Source organism: Rhinatrema bivittatum, chromosome 8 (genome assembly GCF_901001135.1).
Source record: "Rhinatrema bivittatum chromosome 8, aRhiBiv1.1, whole genome shotgun sequence".
NCBI lineage: Eukaryota > Metazoa > Chordata > Amphibia > Gymnophiona > Rhinatrematidae > Rhinatrema > Rhinatrema bivittatum.
Window position 1 is genome coordinate 111,655,555 of NC_042622.1, and position 25,545 is coordinate 111,681,099.

Below are 25,545 nucleotides of genomic sequence, written 5' to 3' on the forward strand. Positions count from 1 at the left end.
GATACAACGTGATTGTTCATAAGTGTATCTTTGTTTCGTTGTATACCGGACAGATAGATTGAGTGTGGTAATTGAAATCTCCCAGTATTACTGCACTGCCAAATTGGTTAGCTTCCCTGATTTCTCTTAACATTTCATCATCTGTCTGATCATTTTGGCCAGGTGTACGGTAGTATGCTCCTATCACTATACTCTTACGGGCGGATTTTAAAAGCCCTGCTTGCGTAAATCTGCCTGGATTTACGCGAGCAGAGCCTTGCGCGCCGGCGCGCCTATTTTGCATAGGCCGCCGGCGCGCGCAGAGCCCCGGGACGCGCGTAGGTCCCGGGGTTTTCTGAAGGAGGCGTGTCGGGGGCAGGGCCGAACGATGCGGCATTTTGGGGGGCGGGACGCGGCTTTCGGGGGCAGGCCCAGGGGCGTGGTTTCAGCCTGGGGCATTCCGGGGGCGTGGCCTCGCCCTCCGGAACTGCCCCTGGGTCGGGTCTCGGCGCACCAGCAGCCCGCTGGCGCACGTGGATTTACGTCTCCCTCTGGGAGGCGTAAATCCATGGATAAAGGTGGGGGGGGGGTTTAGATAGGGCCGGGGGGGGTGGGTTAGGTAGGGGAAGGGAGGGGAAAGTGAGGGGAGGGAACGGAGGCAGACTGCGCGGCTTGGCGCGCGCCGGCTGCCCAAAATCGGCAGCCTTGCACGCGCCGATCCAGGATTTTATAAGATACGCGCAGCTACGCGCATATCTTATAAAATCCAGCGTACTTTTGTTTGCGCCTGGTGCGCCAACAAAAGTACGCGAACGCGCTTTTTAAAAAAATCTACCCCTTACCTAACACATGGGATTTCTACTCATTTAGATTCTACTGAGCATTTAGTCTCTTGTATGATCTTTATCCTGTTGGACTCTATACCCTCCCAGATATAAAGTGCCACACCCTCAGTTTTTTAAATGAACATTCAGTTTAATTTAGAGAAACATATGGGATTTTTCATCAATTGCTTATGGCAGAGCGCTCGATTCTTTGTTCACTGACAGTCGGGACATTGCAACATTGTGGCACAGAATAATTGAGATTTCGTTTCAGCTCCGATTATTGATGTGTGCATATCAGACAGAGAGTGCATTTGTCAGTGTGGTTTTCTTTGAAATCACCGCTTCAGTGAAGTAGAAAACTGCAATTATTGAAGATCTACAAATCCATATAGCGGGAAGAAAGATAACACAATGCTTTTTCAATAAAACTTGACAGTTGAGACATTGGAACATTGTGGTATAGAACAATTGGAATGTTTATCTTAGCTCCAATGAGCGGTGTGTTATATCAGATAGAGAGCGCATGCACCAGCGTGTTTATTTTTAAATCGCCACTTCGGCGTACTGATAGTAACCATTGATTATTTGAAAATTTAGATAGAAGTAAGAAGGACAATGGAATGTTTTTTGAATAATAATACACTTTTTAAATTTTGTCATTACAGCAACTTCGGTTGTCATGACATAATCATGTACATATACGATACCATAGTTCAGACTATTTGAATTTTTTTAATTAGTTCCATTGGTGGAACGTACATATAAACAGAAAGCGCATGTGCCAGCGTTCTTTGCTTTGAAAACATCAATAGCGGTGCTCCACAGCAGAGAAAGACTTGGATGTTGTAAACCGATATTGAGGTAATAAGGAGGATATTATGTCTTGTGTGCAAAGTTTTTAATACAAAATGGTTAACTAGCTGTTTTTCATTTACATAGTTTGTGCCCTGATACAGCCAAATGGTGAAATGTTAGCTGACGTCGGCTTGGTTTATGAACAAGTTTCTTTAGGTTACCAGTTCAATTCGAGTAACCTCAATAAGGATCATCAATAAAAAGCAATATTTAAAGGAGATGATTGTGTATGACATCATGACTCAGATAAGTGAAACATTCTTAAAAAATTATAATCATGGAGGTATAAATTTCTGACTTTTTTGACTGATACATTCAGCAGTTCTAAACAACGGTGATACAATAATCAGTTCTCTGGATCCACTTTTGAGCGACAAATTGACAAAGATATTTTATTAAAAAAAACACCATAGAAAAAGAAAAAATAATTTTTTGAATAATAGAATTAAAAAATGAGGTGGTTGGAAGTTTTTTAAGACCCATGATTGAAATAACCTAAAAAAAAGTGTCAGTTTGCTCTAACTAGAACAGGCATAGAGATTCTGAGGTCTTTTTCTTCCCTGACACAACATTGTTTTAAATTTTAAAATTAAATAAAAAAAATATATATATACATGTGAAGTTTTTTTGGTTTTTGGTCTGTTATCTTTTTCCTTCACATCTACCTGTTCATATATTGGAAATCCATTGAACTAAACGACACTCCATTACCGACTTCACTCTGATGAGCCAATCATTCAGGTTCAGGTGCACCAGGATTCCATCCCTTCTGAGTGCCGCTGCCACTACCACCATCACCTTTGTGAACATTTGTGCCACTGTCGCCAAACCAAAGGGAAGGACCCGAAATTGGAAATGCTCTCCTAGGACCAGGAATCTCTGGTGATCAGCCTTTATGGGAATGTGGAGATAGGCCTCCGTCAAATCCAATGATGTCAGAAACTCCCTTTTGTGCACTGCCGCTATCACCATCCGCAATGTTTCCATCCAAAAACATGGCACCCAGAGTGCCGTATTGACCTTCTGAAGATCGAGAATGGGCTAAAAGGTCCCCTCCTACTTGGGAACCACATTCCGAGCATCTTCCCTGTCTTTGCTCCTGAGAGAGAACTGGAACAATTGCATGCAGGCACTGCAACCATTGCAAGGTGTCCTGCACTGCCTCCCACTTGGATTGGCAGATGCAACAGGAGACCACAAAGCATCTGTGAGCGGATGAAAAAATTCTAAGGCATAGCCATCTCTTACCACCTCCAAAACCTATTGGTCTGACGTGATCCTGGTCCACTCCTCAAAAAAGAGGGACAGTATCCCTGTGATAGCCTCCGGAAAGGAACGAACCAGCTTGCCTTCATTGGCCAATGTTACTTCCACCAACCCCTGGGCTACACCATCCTGGGGAGGCTTATGCTGTGCTCAAAAAAACTGCTGCCTGCCTAAGCCCTGCTTCTGCGCAATAGACAAGGAACTCCTGCTTGATCAAAATCTTCTTGCATCTCGAAAACGAGAGCATGGTGGAAAGGTCTTCCTAGTGGTTTTCTTATCCTCAGGTAATATATTTCCCTTCAACTCCCCCAACTGCTTCATCAGTTGCTCCAGATACTTTTTGAACAGCAACTTCCCTTTAAAGGGAAGGTTACACAGTTGGGCTTTAGACCACACATCCACTGTCCAGTTCCACAACCACAGAAGCCTCCATGCTGTCACAGTGGAGACCATATTCCTGGTGGAAGTCCAAACCATGTCGTATAGGGTATCAGCCACACAGGCCACCCCTGCTTCCAAGCGGGCAGCCTGAGTGGTCTTGCTCATCACTCCCAACACCTTCTTGTGTGCCTTTTGGACCAAGCACAAGCAGGCTCTCTACATCAAGCTCTCCAGACTGCTGCACGAAGGCTTAAAGCTGAAACCTCAAACAGCCTCTTTAACAGAATTTCCAGTTTCCTATCCTGGATATCCTTCAGAGCAGCCAAACTTGCCACTGGGATGGTTGTCTTCTTCATCACTGCTGACACAGCTGCATCCACCTTGGGAATCTTCCACGATTCTAAGGTTTGCTCTTGCAAGGGATATAACTTAGCCATAGTTCTGGCTACCTTCAAGCCTGCTTAAGGAGACTCACATTCCTGATCTACCAACTTCTTCACCTTCTTTAGTAAAGGAAAGGTCTTAGGTGGTCCCTGCAGTCCTTCCAGGACTGGGTTCACTCCCTCATTGTCAGAATCTTCCTGTGTGACCTTAATCCCCAACTCATCCAACATCTGGGGAATTAGCAGATGCAGTTTCTCCTTACAGAACAGCTTCACTGCTCTAGGATCATCTCTCTCTGTGACTGGGACATCCTCCGCATCCTGCCTCAGATCCACCAAAGCGCTCACAAGGTCCTTGTCTGGATCCCCCTCCGGACCTCCCTGTAGCTGATTGAGGTCATCTGCCTTATCCAATGTGTCCCCATCATCACCAGTGGAATGGCCGAGACCGAGAAGTTGCAGAATCCCCCCAAGCCTGATTTCTTCTCGACCCTAGGCTTCTTAGCCACTCGGGTCTTCTGGAGGCAAGGACGCTTGGATCCTGCCTCCTTCTTAGCCAAATAGGCCTTATGGAAGAGCAGGACAAAATCTGTGTAAAATTCTTCAAAATCAGTAGAAAACTGATCCTGATCTGCAACACCCTGGGCCTCCTCCCATGCCCTGTCTCCCACAGGGCACTGATCCACAGGAAGAAGCAGGGGTGGGAGTCTCGAGGCTCCCTTGCAGCAGCCTGGCTCCTGCCACGCGGAGCTAAGATGGCCGCCACCTCCGCAGACCCCCCCCCTCCCTGAGGCCTCCTGTACCGGCCCAGCTGACCTTGTGGCTTGACCACCCCCAGTAAGTCCTGGAGACACAATCAACAAAAAACGCGATCGCATTGAGATGCACCTGTCTCGAGCCTCAGCCGCAACAGACTTTCCCGGGCTGAGTGGGAGGCACCATTAGCCGCAATCGGGCCTAAAAATAGACCCGCTGTTAAAAAACAGTCGTCGGCGCAATTCCCACACTCCGACGCTGTGGAAGCACCCGGTCCAGCGGTCGGCACAAATCTAGTCCCACTCACTCTTGACTGCCTCCTGGCAGTGAAGCTGATCAGCTGTCCGAGTGCTGCCTCTCTCCTGCTTCTGCTTTCCTTTTCTTTTAAAGGAGCACACACAGAAACCAACAGCAAGCAAGGAAGAATAAATTAAAGTAAATACTTCCCTGCTTCTGGATGATGGAGGCTGACCGCTGACAGGACCCAGAGGGGGTGAGGGAACCAGGACCCACAGCTTTCACCCCTCCAGAAAGACAAGGGTCAAGTTAGTAGAGGGATCACTAACCCCCCTGCTCGCCCTGCTCTACCCGAGGAATGGCCCACAAAGGAACCTAACAACTCGGGAAGCCTTCCTGCTAGGAATCTTCTTTCTTCCCTTATTTTCTTTTCTTAGAACTCCAGACTGCAGGTTTGCCCCTCTACCACTTGCTGGAAACAGAGAAATACTAAAGGACTGCAGGTGGCACTCTCGGTTATACAGCAGTGCCTGAAAAGCTTTTTGTTCTCTGCCTCCATTTGTTGATAGGGATGCAAAACCCACTTGTCCGAACTGATCTGGGGTATGCACAGGAAACATGCTTTCACACACATACATATAAGTTCCCCCTCTCTCATGTACATATGTTGATACAAATGCTCCTCTCATACACATAGGCTCTCACACACATACACACAAGCTTCCTCTCTTTCATGTACACATGCTGACACAAATGCTCCCTCTCTCATACACACAGACTCCCACATAAACATAAGCTCTCACACACACAGAGACCTATTCACACACACACACATACACACACACACACACACACACACATAAGCTCCCTCTCTCTTATACACACCCTCACATTCCCTCTCACCCAGACCTCTCCATTGCTTTATCATGGAGTCTGAGGGGGAAGGGATGTTCTTACAGCCTCCTCCTCACTCAAGCCACTGGCAAGCTGAGGTGTGCAATCGCAGCCTCTTCTTTATTTCAACTGTCGGCGGGTGTGCCGGCTGATGACATACACTTTCCGTCTTTTCCAGAGACCAGGTGATGTTTTTCATCTGGGCCTGCTTTTGCAGCAGGGCTTGGAGTTTTCAGATATGTGTTGAAAAAAAAAATACAAAAATGGTCCCCAGACTCCCCATTACAGCCTGGCACCTGGGGGGCTTTGCCCCCTCACTACACCACTGCATTCTATGCATCTACCTTCCATTCTGTAAAGAGAACCTTTCCTTATGCTATTCCCAAATCTATCCTTTTCCATGATAACATGATCCCTTTTTCTACCAAAAAATGCTTGCCTCTTGGTCATTAAACTTAGGGGTGACCATACAGCTTTGGGTCCAGCTACTCAGTTCCCTAAGAAAAGCAGGACTACATCTCCCCGCATGCTAACACTGACTCAACCTGTCCCTCCTGGACATGGAGCTATAGGGTTACTATAATTCAATATTTCCCTGCTATCACAATTGCATTAGTGGAAAACTAACAGCAAAATTCTTCTATTGTAACCGTTACTTATGAATGGTTGGTTGATGGCATTTAGGTGATTTTTATAATTGGACTTGACTATAAAACTCTTTCTGGAATGACAGATGTGTTCCATGCACCCACAGAAAAAAAATGAGAACTTTACCGGTGTGTCCTTTGATCTTACTCAGCAGTTTGCCACTCTTTGCATTCCAAATGTGAATTCTGCTGTCATCAGAGCAGGTAAGGAGGATCTCACAATCAGGAGAAAATGTGCAGGAGTTCACCTAGGAAACCAAAGCTGTTAGTCTACATGTAAAGCAGAGAAAAACAACTTTTTCATTTTAACAATCTTGTTTTCTTGCAGCACTGCTGTCAATCTATGACCCAGCTTCCTTTAATTCTAACATTTATAAACCATCTTTCCAAACAAATGCTCAAGGTAGTGTGCATTGCAATAAAAACTTAGAGGTCCATATTCAGATGCTGGCCAACCTCCAACTTGTTAGCTATTTATGCTACTATAGGAGGCCCACCTAGTAACTCGAGGTGAGATTTAGCTAGTAGTGTAGGGGTTAGGGGCCACTTTTACATGCAGAGTGAAGTACCTGATACTTCACTCTCGACGCATATCCAGCATGGCTCTCTGCTTCAACGGCATGGGAGAAAGACTGATACATCACGAATTTCCAGCATAGCTCTCTACTTCAACGGCAGGGGAAAAGAAAAACTGATACTTCACGCATATCCAGCATAACTTCAACGGCAGGGGAGAAGAAAAAGGATTCACACTCACAAAGCGGGGAGTAGCTGGCTTGTTACGGCTGTTACTACCCCAAACCAAATGTGCCTGATACTTCACTTTCGATGCATATCCAGCATAGCTCTCTGCTTCAACGGCAGGGGAGAAGAAAAAAACTGATACTTCACGCATATCCAGCATAGCTCCCGGCTTCAATGGCAGGGGAGAAGATAAACAACCAATAAGGGCTGTATAACATAATCTGGGTAAAAACAAATAAGCATGGGTGTAGCTTGCTTATTGCGACGGTTACTACCCCTACTACCTCTAACTAATCAAGCTAGATATTTCACTTGGATGCAGCTCCATCACCGCTCTCTACATTTATGGTGGGGGTGGAAGGGAAATAGAACCAAGAGCTAAGAGAAACAGATAAGTATGAGAGAAAAAATGAGTGAAGCTTGCTGGGCAGACTGGATGGGCCATTTGGTCTTCTTCTGCCGTCATTTCTATGTTTCTATGTTTCTAACAGTGCACTCTCATGAAGATTTGATGACTTTTGGAGTGATGAAACTCACCCAAAGATGAGATTTGTACAATGTTTTTTTGTTTTTTGTTTTATTTATTTAGATTTTATATTCCACTTTTTGTACTTTTTTTCAGCACTTCAAAGTGGATTACATTCAGGTACTGTAGGTATTTCTCTATCCCCAGAGGGCTTACAATCTAAGGGGGTCATTTATCAAAGTGCTATATGGTGTTTTCACATGCAAAAAACACCTTTAACGCATGTGAAAATGCCATAACGCATAGTGTGATGCAAATTAGGAAAAGGGGAGGAGTTTGGGGTGGGATTTGTGGCCAAGTGGGCTGGCTTTGTAATTTGCAAAGCCATATTGCATGACTTTTAACTATGCCTTTTTCATTTGTGTTAAACTGTGTGATATGGTTTTATTGTGCTTTGTAATGTTGTTGCAAATACTGTTTTTAGTATTTTAAGCTGCTAGAGAGATGCTATAAAGTCCTCATACTAGGTAGGTATTTATACCTCTATATGAGGCCTACCTAGCTACTCGAGGTGAGGTTTAGGTATTAGTGTAAGGATTAGGGGCCACTTTGACATTCAGAGTGTGACCTACGAACAGAATAGTGCACTCTTGTGAAGATTTAATGACCTTCGGAGTGAGTTTCCTCACTCGAAGGTCATCAAATCTTCACAAGAGTGCACTGTTCTGTTCGTACATCTCACTCTGCATGTAAAAGTTGTCTCTAACTCCTACACTACTCACTACCTAAACCTCACCTTGAGTTACTATGTGGGCCTCCTATAATAGAATAAATAGCTAACTACTAGAAAGGCCTTATAGAAAGTCTCTCTTTCTCTCTCTCTCTCTTAGATGGTTCATAATGAGAAAATTTCATCATTCCTAATTGTTATTAAAACATTTCATATAACAAAACTGTGGTGCTCCATTGAAGAAACAATACATTTGTGTTGTGGTCACAGTTATAATTATTTACTTGAAAACCCCATCTTTTGATGTGGAAGGGACAGCATCAGACCTAGAAACTTAATTTTAAAGTGATCTCCTCCTTCCCATTCCCTGAGCAGTGCTGACAGCATTTGTTCTCTTTTTTGCCTAAAGCAAAAAGCTCTTTCCCTCATTATTTTTGGACTAAAAATGTCCTGGCTCTAGTACCTTTCCCAGGGAGGTTGAAATCTCTCTCCATTTTCTTCCAGAAATGTTCCCCTTTCAGCTGCTGGTATGAAACCAGAACCGGTTCCCTGGGCCCTGGTTGTGGCGCTGTACATGAATGGCCTGAACGAGTGTAGGGAAACCCACCATTAAAAGCTGAATCTTAGCTGTTCTTACATTCAAAACTGAGCTACTGAGGTGCTGCCAAAAGAATGTCTCGTACCAGAACCCAGCACTGTTCCATTTGCTTTAACACTGATTTGTGTACTTGCTGCGTCTTATGCCCCTCTGAGCTGCAAAAGGATGAGCGATCAACTCTTACCTCGCCTTTATGCCTTTCAAAATATCTTATTCCAATTGCAGAAAAATGTTGGGATGGATTCCTCCACATCTTGCTCTCTTTCCTCCAGTAACAGTTGCTCCAGAATCTGTGACCGATTGGGCACTCTCTCCTCTTACTTTCTAGGGCATGGTGCAGTGCAGGTTAAGTGCAGCTTCACAGAGAAGGCCAGTTTCTTTTAATTCAAGTGAAATACAGGATCCTCTCCATGGTTTCCTTTGCTGCTTGCTGTGTACTGAGCTGGCCTTGTTGTCTCCATAGTTACTGGAGGTCCACAGTGTAAGCCAGGGAATGGCCAGTAATGTTTACATTCTTTTCTAATAGCAGGTACTAGGTTGGGTTTTGCTGAGATACTTCTCTCAATATATAAAAAATAGGAAGGGTGCTGTAGCTGTATTTCTGGCCTGATGTAATGGAGAGTTTGTGATGTCATAAAATCTTGCTGACCAATTTGTGCGAGCACTGGATGGCTGCTTGTGCTGATTGGTCAGGGCAGGTAGGGGATTTTTTTATGCATTTAATTATTATTTGGATTGGTTGCTAACTTTTAAAATTGGTCAGGCCCAGCATATGCTCCCTGTGAACACTCTCCACCTTTTGGCTCCTCACCAACACAAACATATACATAAAAACACACATACCAAACACATAAGCACACATACAATTAGCCCCAGATATCTTTTTTTTTTGCTCTGGTTTTCCAGATTCTTAGGGTTTATTTTGCATGTCTGGGGTCCCCCCCTTGTCTTTACCCCACCTTTCTGTGGGATGTATCGCAAGTATATTAAGTTTCCCCTGAGCATGTACAAAGAGTCTTTTCCTCTGTGGGGACAGATCAGGCTCTTTCTGCTCCCCTAGTGGTTACCCAGCATTTTTGAAGAAATTAAGAATTTGGGAGTAGTGAGAAGGGAGGATTTTTGAGAACAAGTTTTTTGCATTTCTATCCAGTTCCTGGACCAGTTCCTGAAAGAAAGGCAAACCCCCATTTCTGGAAGAACTGAGTTCTTGGGGGTTCTTCACTCTTTGTGCCCAGTTTATAGCAAAAGAGAAGACCTGGGAAATATATGATTGAGAAGGGAGTTTCTGGAAACAGCTATTTTTGTCCCAGTTAAGGTTTTTTTAATGTGCATTTATGATTCTTAATAAAGACAAAAACAAGCATTCGATATAACATTATCTTATATACCATGCTGTTTAAATAGGCATAAAGTTTTTAACATAAAAGGCCCATCAACCCACGCTGAGGTTACTTAATTACTTTTCACCTCTATAGTGTATACAAGTTTAGTTTAATCATCAGTCCATATCCATGTAGCATAAAACTTACGCTAAGATTTTTTATACACTTTTTTTTGTCTTGCAAATAAAATTGAAACACATGCAAGAAACTTCCCTGTAAAACTTTTAGGGAGTAGATGAGTTCTTTTCATCAAAAATGGTATGCACACAAACACAAGCATACACTCATGCAAATTACACACAGATGCATATTCAGACATGCATACAAGACATAAAACCACACACAAACACTCAAATACAAACACACAGTATGCACACAAACATACACACCAACACTCAAAACCAAAAACACAGCACACACACACATAGGACCATACATCCATGCAAAGACTAGACAATTGTGCAAGGGAATTATTAAAACTTTTGTAGAACTTATTCTATTTACTGTAATTTCTTTTTTACAAAGATGCAGCGACTCTTGTAGGGTTTCCTTTTTGGCCCTGTAGCTTCCTCCTGCTGCTTTGGATTTCCAGTTTAATTGAATCTAGCCACCTGTGGGGATGGCAGCATGAGCTTTCATTTGCATCTACCCATTCCTATTTTATATCACACTCCAAACCGAGCTAGTTCATTCATCGTACTAACAGTCCTTGGTCAAGAGCCTGTTGTATGAACCTATCAGGCCCTTGACCTCCCACCCCACCCCACAGCAGCATCGTCATCATTAGGAACCCGAGGCTGGAAGGGAATGCAGGAAATCCTTGAGTGCTCATGCAACAGAGAAGCTCGTGCTATCTGCTGCATGCACATTTGAGTAGGAACAGAGCAGGAGCAGGAACAGGGGTGCATGGGAAGGAAGAGGGGGAGAGGGACTGAGGGATTAAGTGGGTGTTAGGATTTGTAGGTATGTGGGCCCTGGGCCGAGATGAGAGATGGTATCACCCACAGGGAGGAGCCCTGTGGCCTCACCGTCAGGAGGCGAGGTCTCAGCGGATGTGAGACACAGCTGTGGAATAGAGTCTTTATTAGAGAGACAGAGAGGCACTGCCCGTGAAGCGGGGAGTGCAGGAGAAAAACACAGAGTCTGTGCGATGGGGTATGCCCAAGGGGAATATCTCTGAAGTGAAGATATGGCAATGGTCCGCGGAGTGGGGTACACCGATGAGGCTCTCCAGTAGAGATGATACAGTAGTGGTCCGTGGATCAGGGCACACCAGTGAAGGGTCCTCAGAAGAGATGGTATGGTAGTGGTCCGCAGCGCGGGGTACACCGATGAGGGATCCTCACTAGAGATGGTACAGTAGTGGTCTGTAGAGCAGAGGTACTCACAGTAGCGAAGTTCCATGAGAAACCCTGGAGAACAGGGCAAGCAGTAGTCCAAGGCAAAAGGCCCTCTGAGGGAGCGGATAGCCAGAGACGAGGAAGGGACCCCGAGGAGCGGGTACACAGAGCGTCTCACGCCAAAGTAGCAGGAACTGGAAAGGGAAGTCCATAGTGAGCGAAGCGGATTCAGCAATGAGGGAACTCGTTGCCAAGTCGTAGGTAGGCAGGGCCAGCCAGCTTAAATGTCCTGGAAGGATGACGTCATCCGAAGGAGACGCCCCCAAGGTTCCCGCCATAACGTGCTTAAGAATGGCCTGTGTGTGCGCATGCACCTAGGGGATTCCAAGGGCAAGGTGGCGGTCGGCAGCATCCGCGGCGTCCAGGGAGGCCCGGGATCGGTAGGCAGGCTGGCGATAGCTGGCGGAGGCCGCAAGTCTTCCCAATGGAGTCAAAGTTGCAAAGAAGGAGGTGAGCAACAGCGGTCACAGCCATCTGCGACTGATGGGCATAACAGTGGGAGACTGGAAATTTGGAAATTGAAGGGAAAGCAGGATCTCAGATTGGGTGGGGGTGGGGGGATTGAGGGAGAGAGCAGAAAGGAGGGAGAGTGAGTGGCCCCAGGTGGGATAGAAGCCTGGGTATGAGAGAGCAGGTATTTGGATTGGGGGTGGGGACAAGAGCGAGGACTGGGGGATTGAGTGGGAGAGCAGTAACATAGGAATAGAGACAAGGGAATAGCAAGGTCTGGGTGATGAGATGGGGTGAGGATGCCTGTGGAAGAAAGAGCAAAGACTTTGGGATTGAGTTGGTGGGGGGCACATGACTGAAGTTTTGCCTAGGGCACCTAATACCATTGCACCGGCCCTGGTGATGAAGCTCATCCCACCACGGCCCGAAGATAACAGGATGTCATGTATGTATGTATGTATGTGTGTAAATGAGAGCAAATGTGTGTCTGAGAGCTTGTGTGTTTGTGCATGTGTGTGTCTGTGTGAGAACCTATGTATGTCTGTGAGAGAGCCTGTGTAAGAGCCTGTGTGTATGTTTAGGTGCCTATGAGAGCCCATGTGTCACATATAGGCTCTCACAGGCATACACACACACATAATGAATCTGTGAGGGAGAGGTAGCCTGTGTATGTTAGAGAGGGCATGTGTGAGAGAATGAATGTGTTATTGTGCTTGTGTATGAGAGAGAAGATAAAATTTGGGCGTCCCTACCTCCCCCAATCCATGACAATCTCAGGCTACTAGAAATCAGAAGATCACAGGTATGGAGAGCAGGAGATTTTTAAAATCCTTATTATTTTTAATTATTGGATGTAATTTGATAATTCTGCTCTTTCAAAATATTTAATTTTTTGGGGGTGAATAAAACATTTTTTAATTATTGCATTTTTTATTTAACAGATGTTTTGAAACATTTTATTGGTGTTTTTAAAATTTTGTATATTCTATTCATTAACTGTTTGAACTATTTATTATTTTTATGAATATGATTTTATGATTATGATTGTTTTAAATTTCTTGATTTTATTATTTAATGTTTTTATGAAGAATGGTAATGTTTCTGTTTTTCCATTGTTGCTCTGCTTATAGAGGCTGGCTTGTTGTGGGTTCCAGTTCAGTTCTTCTCAGCACATTTCTGTTTATACTTTTTGATCTCTTTATTCTGTATTTGGTGAGGGTCTATCTTTGTTCTGCATATGTGATCGAGGTGGCGTGTAATTTCTGGGAAGGGATCTATAGCAGCCTAGTTTCCTAATAAGAGTTTTATTGGTGTTCTAGGGCCTGGTGTAATGTGTGCAGTATTGCCTTTTCATATATAAGGTTGCTAGAGTTGTTTTCATATGAGAGGTTTACTATATTGTAATGGTAATTCTGTTTGTTCATGGCTTTCTGAGGGCCAAGCTCACACCTAATATATGTATTACAAAAAGTCTAATTCCACAGGAGTTCCAAGTGTCTTTTTTGCAGAGTTTTCTGGTTGGCACCACAGGAGTGCATGTAAATATAATATGCAAGTTGTGTTATTTTTGCTTGAGCAGACTGTACTTCTGAATGTTAATTTTCATGTAAAATTTATTATAAATGCATAATCTAATTGTGTGTGTTTGTAAAGGATTAGGAGTGGGGGTGGGGGGCATGTGTGCAAGGCTGTAAGATTTTCCTAGGGTAGTAACTAAAACCCTTCCCTATCCATGGGTTCTGGGGTGGGGTTGTGTGTCAGTTTTTAAAAATATAGATTGCAGGACGGAGCTGGGCTTTATTTGATGGGCCAGGGACAGACACTGAATGGTTTGGGGGGGTGGGGGGGCCAAGCACATTAATTTTTCGCACAGGGCAGCAAAAAAGCTAGCACTGACCCTACGTGGAACAGTGACATGGTGGGGGAAACCTCACCAGCAAAAGCAAGGAGCCGCAGTGGCAGAGGCTAGCAGCACCGCCGGCATTTCCTAGAGCCAGTGCGGTAGCAAAGAACAGATCCAGCATTGCTGCTGGCACTGCAGGAGCCGGCGGCAGAAGAAGAGGCCTTGTGGTGCCACCAGCGGACGAAGAGAATAGCCACTGCCATTAGCAATGGTAACGTGGAATAGACTTAGTTTTTGGGTACTTGCCAGGTTCTTATAGCCTGGATTGGCCACTGTTGGAAACAGGATGCTGGGCTTGATGGACCCTTGGTCTGACCCAGTATGGCATTTTCTTATGTTCTTATGTTCTTATGAAGAAGAGAGAAACTGGCCCTGTGAGAGTAAGTGCCAGTATATGAGAGGGGTGTGTTTGTGTGTGTATGAGGGTGTTTGTGTGTGTAGGTATGTATGAGTGTAAGACGGTGTGTGTGTGTGTGTATGAGAGGGTGTGTATGAGAGGATGTGTGTATGTGAGAGGATACCTGTGTGTGTATATGAGTCGGTGAGTGAAAGGAAGAGTGAGTGTGTGTGTGCTTGTGAGTGCGTATGTGTGAGAGGGTGCCTGTTTGGGGGGGGTGGAGGTGAGAGAGAGGAACTATGGGTGGGTGTGTGTGTTTGTGTGTGGGTGATACAGGAATCCTGTGTGAGAGATAAAGAGGAAGCATGTATGTGAGAGAGAGAGAGAGAGACACACACACACACACACACACACTCTCAAGCTCCCTCTGTCTCTCACCAAGTGTGTATGTGTGTTTATGTGTTTGTGTCTCTGTGTGTGTGTGTACCCCCAGTTCATGACAATCTCAGGGTGACAGGTATGGAGAATGGGGGATTTTTTAAATCCTTATTATTTTTACATAAGAAATGCCATTCTGGGTCAGACCAAGGGTCCATCAAGCCCAGTGTCCTGTTTCCAACAGTGGCCAATCCAAGTCACAAGTACCTGGCAAGTACCCAAACACTAAATAGATCACAAGCTACTATTGCTTATTAATTACCGTAATAGCAGTTTATGAATTTAACCTCTAGGAACTTATCCAAACCTTTTTTAAACCCAGTAACACTAACTGCTGAAACCACATCCCCTGGCAATGAATTCCAGAGCTTAACTATGCACTGAGTGAAAAAGAATTTTCTTCGATTTGTTTTAAATGAGCTACTTGCTAACATCATGGAGTGCCCCCTAGTCCTTCTATTATCTGAGAGAGTAAATAACCGATTTACATTAACCTGTTCGAGTCCTTTCATGATTTTGTAGACTTCTATCATATCCCCCTCAGTTGTCTCTTCTCCAAACTGAACAGCCCTAACTTCTTTAGCCTTTCTTCTCAGGGCAGCCGTTCCATGCCCTTTATCATTTTGGTCGCCCTTCTCTGCACTTTCTTCCAGTGCTTTTTGAGATGTGGCGATCAGAATTGTACAGTATTCAAGGTGCGGTCTCACCATGGAGCAATACAGAGGCATTATGATATTCTCCGTTTAATTTGCCATTCCCCTTCCTAATAATTCCTAACATTCTGTTTCCTTTTTTTAATTACTGGGTGTTATTTGATGTCTGATGTTTTGAAATATTTTATCGATTTTTAGGACATTTTAAAAAATTTGTATTGAATATTATTCTATTCATCAGCTGTTTTGAAATGTATATTTTTAAATATGGTTTTACTATTCTGATTGATTTATTGTTTTGAGGAATAGTGATTTTCTGCTTTTCCATTGTCGCACTGCATACAGAATCTGGCTTGTGGTTTCCAGTTCAGTTTTTGTGTGCATGTGTGCGTGTGAGAGAGAGCGAAATAGGGAAGAATGTGTGTGTGTGTGTGTGTTAGCATGTGAGAGAGACACAGAGGAAGCGTGTGTGTATGTGTGTGTGTCAGCATGTGAGAGAGACACAGAGGAAGTGTGTGTGTGTGTGTGTGTGTGTGAGAGAGAGATGGGGAAGCATGTCTGTGTGTGACACACAGAGGAAGTGTATGTGTGAGAGAGGCACAGAGAAAGTGTGTGTGTATGTGTGTGCATGCATGCCCCCAGTCTACAATAATCTTAGGATGACAGATATGGAGAATGGGAGATTTTTAAAATCCTTATTAATTTTAATTATTGGGTGTTATTTGATGTGTCTGCTGTTTTGAAATATTTTATTGATGTTTAGGAAATTTTAAAATTATATATTGGGGGGTGCGTGTGTGTTTGTGAGCCAAAGATGTATCTGCCCTAGGTGCCCCAGGTATGCCTCTGACAGAAGATATACCACAAGTGCCTTAGCTTTTCCTATCCTCCCCCCGACAATCCAACTGGAAGTCAGAAGGCGCGAAGTACACAAGAAGGCAGACCGGCGGACTACCGGGGCAAGCACAAGTCGCCAGGATGTCTATGAACCCCAAGCGAACAACTAACTGCCGAATCCCACAGGGAGTTACCCATCGAGTTAGAGCCCTCAGTCTGCTTGAAACAGTGGAAACTGAGAGCGAATGCCCCAGGGGAGAAATCCAGAAAACTCAACTAGGAGACAGGAAGTCAGGGAGTCGCATGCACAAACCCCAGTAGAATAGGATTTCATTACCGGGTTGGAAACCCAAAGGGCATCAGGGCAGGCCCAGAGTGATCTTGGAACTGACTGCCAAGTATCCAGCTGAGGTATCACTACCCCAGCTTGAGTGCATATATTTCCCCCCCCAGGAAGCACGTAGTCCAGCAATGGCAATCGTTGCATGACCCAGGATTCCCCTGTCCACAGACAGGGTGATCCCGAAAAAGGGGAAGAATAGCTTGCAAGCTACCGCGAGCAAGAGCAGCACCTCTGTTGCAGGGTCTCTTGGCCCCCAAATCCATCAGCCATGGACATGGTGAAGGGGTGAAAGGCATGCTCGCCCATTTGATGGACTAGAACTCTCCTCATAGAGGAGGGTCCTGCAGGCAAGAATGACTGGTCATAGCGGTCCCTAAGAAAAGATGCCCATAGAGGCCAGCAGGTATCAAAGTGACTCCTGAACATGATGAGCAACCCTGTACAGGCTCTCTCGTAAATAGACCTACTGTGTCTTAGAGCAACTGAGGGAGAGCGCTAACACTTTACTGGTTCTTGAGGCTGGTGAGAAACTGAGAGTGAACGCCAGCCAGAGCAGAGCCATCCCTTCTCTGGGAAAGGAGGAACAAGGGATACCCCTCAAAGGGATGCATAGTCGGGCGTCCAGAGGGGAACCCATAAGGGTTGCCCTGGAACTCAGTCAAATCTCCCCTTCCAAAAGGGAGAGGGAAGCAATGGGATCAGAGCCTCTCGATCCTGAAAGACCTTTCAACTCCCCAGAGGAGAGTTGAGGCACAGTCACTGATTGCTGAAGTGCTGATGCGACCAACCCACCATGGGCAGCCAGACTCGGATGGGGGAGGTTGCCACCTTAATCCACGGAGGGGCCCCAGTGAAAACAGTTCAACGACTGCTGTTGCCGGTCCCTGGCCCTGGCCTCCAAGGAGATGCACCAATTCAAGAATTGAGGCCCTAGTTCAGAGAAAACTCTGCTAGGGACAGAGCCTCAGGGGCTTCCCCACAAAAAAGGACTTTTGGACACGGGAGAGGTCGAAAGATACATTCCTCTGCTGAGGGAGGAGAGGGCTCCTGAACCACTCTCCCGATGTCTTCTCCCCTCAGGGCCTGACTAGAAATGCGGAACACAATCTGTTGTGTTCGCCTGGGGGGAAAAACACACCCACAGAGATGCTTAGACTGCAAAGGGCAAATGGAGGAACGAGCCCTCTGCTGTAAAAGAATGCTGAGCAGTACTCATGCAGTGGTATCCCATCCTACAGATGGCAGTACACCTATGATCCCATGCACCGAGTCTGTGGGCAGAGTCCCACGTCACAGCTAGGAATGCACACCACATGCAAGAGTCGATGGCTACATGCTGCTCCACGACAAAGCACAGAGTATGTGATGACGCCTCCCCCACCAGTGCTCCTCAGCACTGTGCAGTGCAGAACTGACGAGGAGGCTGAGACTATGATGGGATGATGGCAGAATTCTGGTATGGCAGAGGTCTGCACAGATAGGGAAAATTCCATCTGCCAGTGCCTGGCAGTGGAGTGAAGAATAGTGTGATGACGGTATCCCCAGAACCACAGGTGCTCTGGGTAAAGCATGGTGGAGGGTGGCTGTCTATGGCGCCGCTATCTCCAGTACCTGATAACGCTGTGAGAGGGGTGCCCTCGAACTGCATCGGGAATGGCTCACCTTTGATTTCCTCAGCAGCAAAGTCCCTGGTGACTGAAGGTGCCCATGGGGTTCTGCGGTCATGTCCTGCGGCCTCCAACCGCAGCCACTGGTGCCCAGACTGGTGACAGTGCCCACAGGTCCCATGGTGCTTTCGTGCTCACCAACAATGGCACCCAGTGACTATGATGGCGCTTGACTGAACCATAATAGGTTCAATGGCATAAAGCGCCATCCCCGCTGCCACAGGCACCCATGGACACTGACTGCCCGGTGGTCCCAATTTAGACTCCGGTGTCCAAAGGTATCGATGTACCGGTGGTACCATGGAGGCATTAGGTATCTGCAGAGAGGGGCCCTGCAATCCATACACAGATCACCGATGCTCAAAGGAATTGCCAGTGTCATTGACTATTCCCCTCGGCTCACTTATTCATCTGAGGGCGTCAATGCCGTGAGCTTGATGGTCTTGCAAGTACTAAGGCTCCAATAGCCACAGCCCATGGAGGGACAGCACAGAGCACCTCAGTGCCTCATAGAGGACACCACCAAGGAGCCTCGAGGGCATGGGACCATTGCGCTCAGATGCCCCAGCGTTCCATGGTGCGAGTAGATGGCTATACCTGCATTTGATCCGTTCAAGGTCAAAAACACCCTGCCATCCAAGGGCTGCATGGTCACATGGGGGCTTTCAAGAACCCTGGCAGTCGATGACCTCAGGGAAGACCAGGGCACTCAATAGCAAACCCAGGACCTGGTTGGTGGTGCTCAATGTATCGGTGCTCGAGGCATCAGTGGCCTGAGGGCCTCCATGTTGGCCCTGCACCTCAACGGCCTCAAGGGCATCAATGGCATCAGGTTCACAGACAGTTGGAAAGAAAAGTAAAAAGAGAAGAATAAAACTACCTTAAGAAAAGAAAACAGCTGCAGCTCTAGAAAAAATCACTTACAAGAACTGTAAGAAGAGAGCAAAGCTGAATGCTGTAGCACATGACTTCCGTGACCACACGGCTCCACGGAAAAAAAGAAACTGAGGGACTCTGCCTAGGGGATAGGATGATGATTACGGTTGCACATGCTCAGTCGAGCATGTTTGAAAACTCTAGAATCTTTGAGATCAAAGTTCCGTGCTGAGCTCCATCCAATGATGTCACAAATGTGTGAGGACTACCATCCTGCTTGTCCTAGGAGAATGAATTGGATCTATTGGGTACTTCTTCCATACGTCTTGGTTTGGCTTACTGGGCTCGAGGGCTCATAGGTCTGACCCATCTTGTGATTTTTATTGGCATGATAAGAGATGTATTTTTAAGTTGATTCCACCAGAGGGCAATAAAAGCACATACATTTTTGCTTCTTTTCCTAGTTTTGATCTGGGAGATTTTACATGCACAGTATGAAGACTGGAGGGTGGCCAATGTAACCCCAATATTTAAAAAAGGCTCCAGGGGCGATCCGGGTAATTATAGACCAGTGAGCCTGACTTCAGTGCCGGGAAAAATAGTGGAAACTATTCTCAAGATCAAAATTGTAGAGCATATAGAAAGACATGATTTAATGGGACACAGTCAACATGGATTTACCCAAGGGAAGTCTTGCCTAACAAATCTGCTTCATTTTTTTGAAGGGGTTAATAAACATGTGGATAAAGGTGAACCGGTAGATGTAGTGTATTTGGATTTTCAGAAGGCGTTTGACAAAGTCCCTCATGAGAGGCTTCTACGAAAACTAAAAAGTCATGGGATAGAAGGCGATGTCCTTTCGTGGATTACAAACTGGTTAAAACACAGGAAACAGAGAGTAGGATTAAATGGTCAATATTCTCAGTGGAAAAGGGTAAACAGTGGAGTACCTCAGGGATCTGTATTGGGACCGGTGCTTTTCAATATATATATATATAAATGATCTGGAAAGGAATACGATGAGTGAGGTTATCAAATTTGCGGATGATACAAAATTATTCAGAGTAGTTAAATCACAGGCAGACTGTGATACATTACAGGAGGACCTTGCAAGACTGGAAGATTGGGCATCCAAATGGCAGATGAAATTTAATGTGGACAAGTGCAAGGTGATGCACATAGGGAAAAATAACCCTTGCTGTAGTTACATGATGTTAGGTTCCATGTTAGGAGCTACCACCCAGGAAAAAGATCTAGGCATCATAGTGGATAATACTTTAAAATCGTCGGCTCAGTGTGCTGCAGCAGTCAAAAAAGCAAATAGAATGTTAGGAATTATTAGGAAGGGAATGGTTAATAGAACGGAAAATGTCATAATGCCTCTGTATCGCTCCATGGTGAGACCGCACCTTGAATACTGGGTACAATTCTGGTTGCCGCATCTCAAAAAAGATATAGTTGTGATGGAGAAGGTACAGAGAAGGGCAACCAAAATGATAAAGGGGATGGAACAGCTCCCCTATGAGGAAAGGCTGAAGAGGTTAGGGCTGTTCAGCTTGGAGAAGAGACGGCTGAGGGGGAATATGATAGAGGTCTTTAAGATCATGAGAGGTCTTGAACGAGTAGATGTGACTCGGTTATTTACACTTTCGAATAATAGAAGGACTAGGGGGCATTCCATGAAGTTAGCAAGTAACACATTTAAGACTAATCGGAGAAAATTCTTTTTCACTCAACGCACAATAAAGCTCTGGAATTGGTTGCCAGAGAAGGTAGTTAGTGCAGTTAGTGTAGCTGGGTTCAAAAAAGGTTTGGATAAGTTCTTGGAGGAGAAGTCCATTAATGGCTATTAATCAATTATACTTAGGGAATAGCCACCGCTATTAATTGCATCAGTAGCATGGGTTTTTCTTAGTGTTTGGGTAATTGCCAGGTTCTTGTGGCCTGGTTTTTGGCCTCTGTTGGAAACAGGATGCTGGGCTTGATGGACCCTTGGTCTGTCCCAGCATGGCAATTTCTTATGTTCTTATGGATCATTCTGACATGGTATCCCAATCAGAGATGCGCAAATGATTTACATTCCCACTCAAACCAGACAGATTGTCAGTCTACTTTGGGTTTGATGGATATTTCCAGTCACACCCAAGTCAGCTTGTGGAAATCTGTGGAATTTCTACCTTCTTGTGGATCTTGATGAAACTTGAAAAAAAGTCTAAAAAGTATAAAGTAGATTTGAAAAAAAACCTTAAAATTTTCAAGAAAACTGAAAGCAGATTCAACAAAATCCACTTTCGGATTTAAAAAAAAATACGTGGACCCACTTATCTGGATATTTCTTCTAAAAGGGTTCTGCAAACAACTGACAAGAATTTTCCAAGGCTTGTTGAGTTGCTCAGTGAATCCGTGCTGCAAAATCTGATGGTCCTTTATTCTCAGCAACAGAATCAGCATTAAAGAAACATAAAAAGCCAACAAAAGCACAGTCACATATTACAGTGATGGACAATCCATGTTATAAATGTCCAAAATGGCATTATGGAGTCACAATGCTCAACTGATAATAAATGAGGGCCCACTGACATTGGCACTGACCAACCTGGGAATTCCAGATGTTTGACACCGTATGGCACTTGAGCTCTGTTGGTGTTTGAGGTAGATGTGGGTGGATCCTTGGGCCGGTGGCAGATAACCACGCCCCTGGGGGAAGATCCTGAGAGGAACCACCGGTCAGGCTGAGAGTTTGGAGACAGACATACACTAGTTCTTTTATTAAACAGTGTATTGAACCACCAGAGGTGGCAGTAGTGAGCTGGAAGTGCCCGGCAGGGCTGTAGTCCCTTAGGTACTGGAACAGCGATCCTGGATAACTGAGCTGTAGAGAAACTGAATATAGTGAGTAGGCAGGGTATGCAGAGTTTAGGAACAGAACTTTGATGGTAACACTCACACAATAGTCTCTAGAAGTAGTCCAGGTGTTGGAATGAGTAAGGCCCTTGAGGAGCGAGTACCTGGTTCCAGGGAAAGCTCTGAGAGAGAGATGGTAACTCACTGGTGTAGTAGGCAGCGATGACTTCCAGGCAGAATAAGTATTCAGCAACCAGTCCGGGAACATGGGCCCTCAAGGAGCGAGTACTGGTTCTTGACTGTGACCTGAAAAACAGAGAGCGAGGCCCCCGAGGAGCGGGTATCCCTGGTAAGTCCAAGGAGGCAGAGCAGCTTAGGTAGAGTAACCCTTGTTTTGCTAACTTGATAGTTAGCGATTTCTGAGACCTTATATATCCGGTACAGATGACGTCATCTCAGGGGGATGCCCCTGAGGTTCACGCCACTGCTGGTACATCAGTCGGGGCCGCGCTGCATGCGCGCCCTTAGGCTCTTGTGAATCATGGCGGATTGCAGCATTGAGCCGCTCCGGGGACCCCGGAGGGAGTCGGCAGAATGACGCCACGGCAGCCAACCTTCCACTTGAGCAAGAGGGAGTCGCCAAGGAGGTAAGGAGGGCGGAGTGGAGACGTCGAGCAGCGACGGTCACAGCAGTACCCCCCTTCAAAGGTCGATTTCCTCTTTGGGTACCAGGCTTGGATCTTGAAGGATGCGCGAGGTGGAACTAATGAAGCATCTCCTTGTCCAGGATATAGGCCTGAGGCTCCCAAGATCTTCTTTAGGGCCGAAACCTTCCTCTTCAGAAGGTATTCAAAAGCATACCTCTCTACGAACATCCAGAACCTCTTCGACTTGAATCTGAGTTGTCTTCTTTTTTCAATTAAAAGTTTTTTTTATTGAACCAAAGAATAGAACATGTAAACCAGGCTGTATAGCCAGAATAACAGATATACATGACAAATATCATGGCTAACAAAATAGAACAGTATGCACAAGTAAGGTTTACATCACATAATTGAAATCACCAAGTCTTTCATGTTTTATATAAGTAATAACCCCCCCCCCCCCCGCCATGCTTCACATGAGCGCTATAACAGAAAGTAAGTATTGGGTACCCCACAAAAGAAGATGGGTAAGCCATAAAATTACACCCAGGGTATGAATGAAGAGCCAGGCTGCCCGGGAAGTCGGGTCGCATATAAAACATAAGATAGCGATTAAGCTGAGTTGCCCACAGACATAAAAGAGAGCCATTTTTGGTAGGGTTTCCAAATCAATTCAAAGTGAGATACTCTCTTATGCTTATATGCTGTAATTTTGGATAATAAAAAAATCCTCCGCACTTTGTGTTGAATGGCTGCTGTTGTGGGAACTCTGGGGGATTTCCACAAGCGTGCTATCTCGCAGCGACTAGCGGTTAATAGATACTGGGCTAACTGGTTAGAATCCTTCGATAGCCCAGGAAGTGTCATACCTAATAGCGCTTGCGCAGGTGTGAAGAATGTCAACCCAGGGAACAAATTTCTCAGCCACTGAAAGATCTCTCCCCAGACAACCTGAACTTGGGGACAAGGCCACCACATATGGTAGAATGTACCCTTCTCCATACAGGATCGCCAACAAGTGTCCGGGTATAGAGGTGTGTATTTATGCAACTGAGAAGGACACAGATACCAGCGGTATAACACCTTATAAGAGTTCTCAATAAGAGAAGCCGCTATATATCCTCTACCCATGTTTTGAAAAATCGACTTCCAAACCTGTGGGGGTCCAGCATACCTGGAGATCTTGTTCCCAAGACAGTTGAAAGGTACAGGTAGGCGCGTCCTGTGGCAATAAAAGTTGGTATAGCCTGGATAATACTTTAGTACAACCATTAGCCTTCTCACATATCTTCTCAAAATCGGACTTGCCCTGGGAAAGATGTAAAGCAAGCATATTTGCCCTGGCAAAATGAGCTAATTGTAAATATCAATACAAAGCCGAATCAGGCAATGCATAAGCTCGCTGAAGATCTGCAAAAGGGCACATGGCTGTTGGACCCCAAACATGTCCCCAGTACCTGATGCCCCGTCTCCTCCACACTGAAAAAGCCGAGGAATCTGAGTTGTCTTCTGCATTGATGACAAGTGGATCTTGAGGTTTGGAAGAAAATTTGCTGAGTATAAGTATGTCAGCAGCAGTGGATTGAGCTGCTGGGACGTCACTGAGCTTCAGTGGAAATGGCGGTGTTGGGGAACGTCCATAGACCACTTCAAAAGATGACACAGTAGTGGATCTTCCAGCTTGATGGAGGGACTCCTCACATCTTCCACTAGACGTCTGAGAATGAAGTTGCCTTCTGCCCCTGGGTCCATCGGGGCAGGAGACTGGAAGAGAAAGCGGAGGAGTGGGTGCGGTATGGCCTAAGATCAGTCCTCCTGCAAGACTTAGGCCCGTCTGTTTTCCGGACGAATGGGGCATGTAGCAACATTATGGCCGGGCTGTCCATAGTACATGCAAAGGCTGCGCTTTTTCCGAAGTCTTCTTTCTTTGGAAGATAAATGTCCATGACCAAGTTGCATCGGTTCCTTTTTATCAGCAGCAAGAATTACTGGAACTATCCGAGGTGCGGATATAGAACTAGCCTGTTTCAACCCAGGTAACACCTTAGGCTGGAATTCCTTCACCTTGTCCCGGAGCCGGTGATCAATCCGAGTAGCCAAGGCTACTAATTCGTCCAGCGAGTCAGGTGTTTCGCGAGCGGCCAGCTCGTCTTTTAAATGGGTATCCAGGCCTCTGCAAAAGAGTGTCTTGAGACATTTGGGGTCCCAGCGAAGTTCTGCTGCAAGAGTTTTGAACTCAAAGGCTAATTCAGCCAATGATCTGCTGCCTTGCTTCAATTCCACCAAAGCAGAACCAGCTACAGCAGTTCGAGCAGGGTCATTAAAAACGGATTTAAACAAGTCCATAAATCCTTCTATGTCCTGCAAAATGGGGTCCTTGTGCTCCCACAAGGTAGATGCCCAAGACAAGGCCCTACCATTCAGGTATGAAAGGATGTAGGTGGTCTTGGAAAGAGCCGTAGGAAATAAAGATGGCTGTAAGGCAAAGTGCATGCAGCACTGGTTTAAGAAGCCCCGGGCCTTCTGAATTTCACCAGAAAAGCGAATTAGAGCCGCCAGTGGTACAGCAGTTTTTAAAGTTACCTCTGGTAACTGACCTTCTTGGTTGGAAGCTGTGCCTTGAACCTTCTGTGTGTGTAGCTGATGAAATGCTGAAGTAAGTTTCTCCAAGGCGTCTTGCTGCTCCAGAATGCGCTGGGCCAGGCCCGGTATGGCCTGCAAGGCATTAAGTTGTGCCGGATCCATGAAGTTAGCAATCTGTTGGTGTTTGAGGTAGTTGTGGGTGGATCCTTGGGCCGGTGGCAGATGACCAAGCCCCCGGGGGAAGATCCCGAGAGGGACCACCGGTCAGGCTCAGTGTATGGAGACAGACACACACTAGGTCTTTTATTAAACAGTATATTGAACCACCAGAGGTGGCAGTAGTGAGCTGGAAGCGCCCGGCAGAGCTGTAGTCCCTCAGGTACTGGAACAGCGATCCTGGATAACTGAGCTGTAGAGAAACTGAA

The 25,545-nt window shown here is 45.6% G+C and overlaps 1 protein-coding gene across 6 annotated transcripts in view; it reads right to left on the reverse strand.

The window, feature by feature from the left end:
• The window catches only part of WDR38 (WD repeat domain 38), a 210,675-nt gene that overhangs the window by 56,127 nt on the left and 129,003 nt on the right, over positions 1-25,545 (reverse strand). For 5 of the 6 annotated variants that reach the window (XM_029612449.1, XM_029612448.1, XM_029612450.1 and 2 more), the window contains exon 7: positions 6,353-6,473. In XM_029612449.1, the coding sequence (XP_029468309.1) occupies positions 6,353-6,473 (121 nt within the window). Of the gene's footprint in view, positions 1-6,352; positions 6,474-8,947; positions 9,314-25,545 lie in introns of those variants that run through there. The other variant, XM_029612452.1, reaches the window with a different exon arrangement.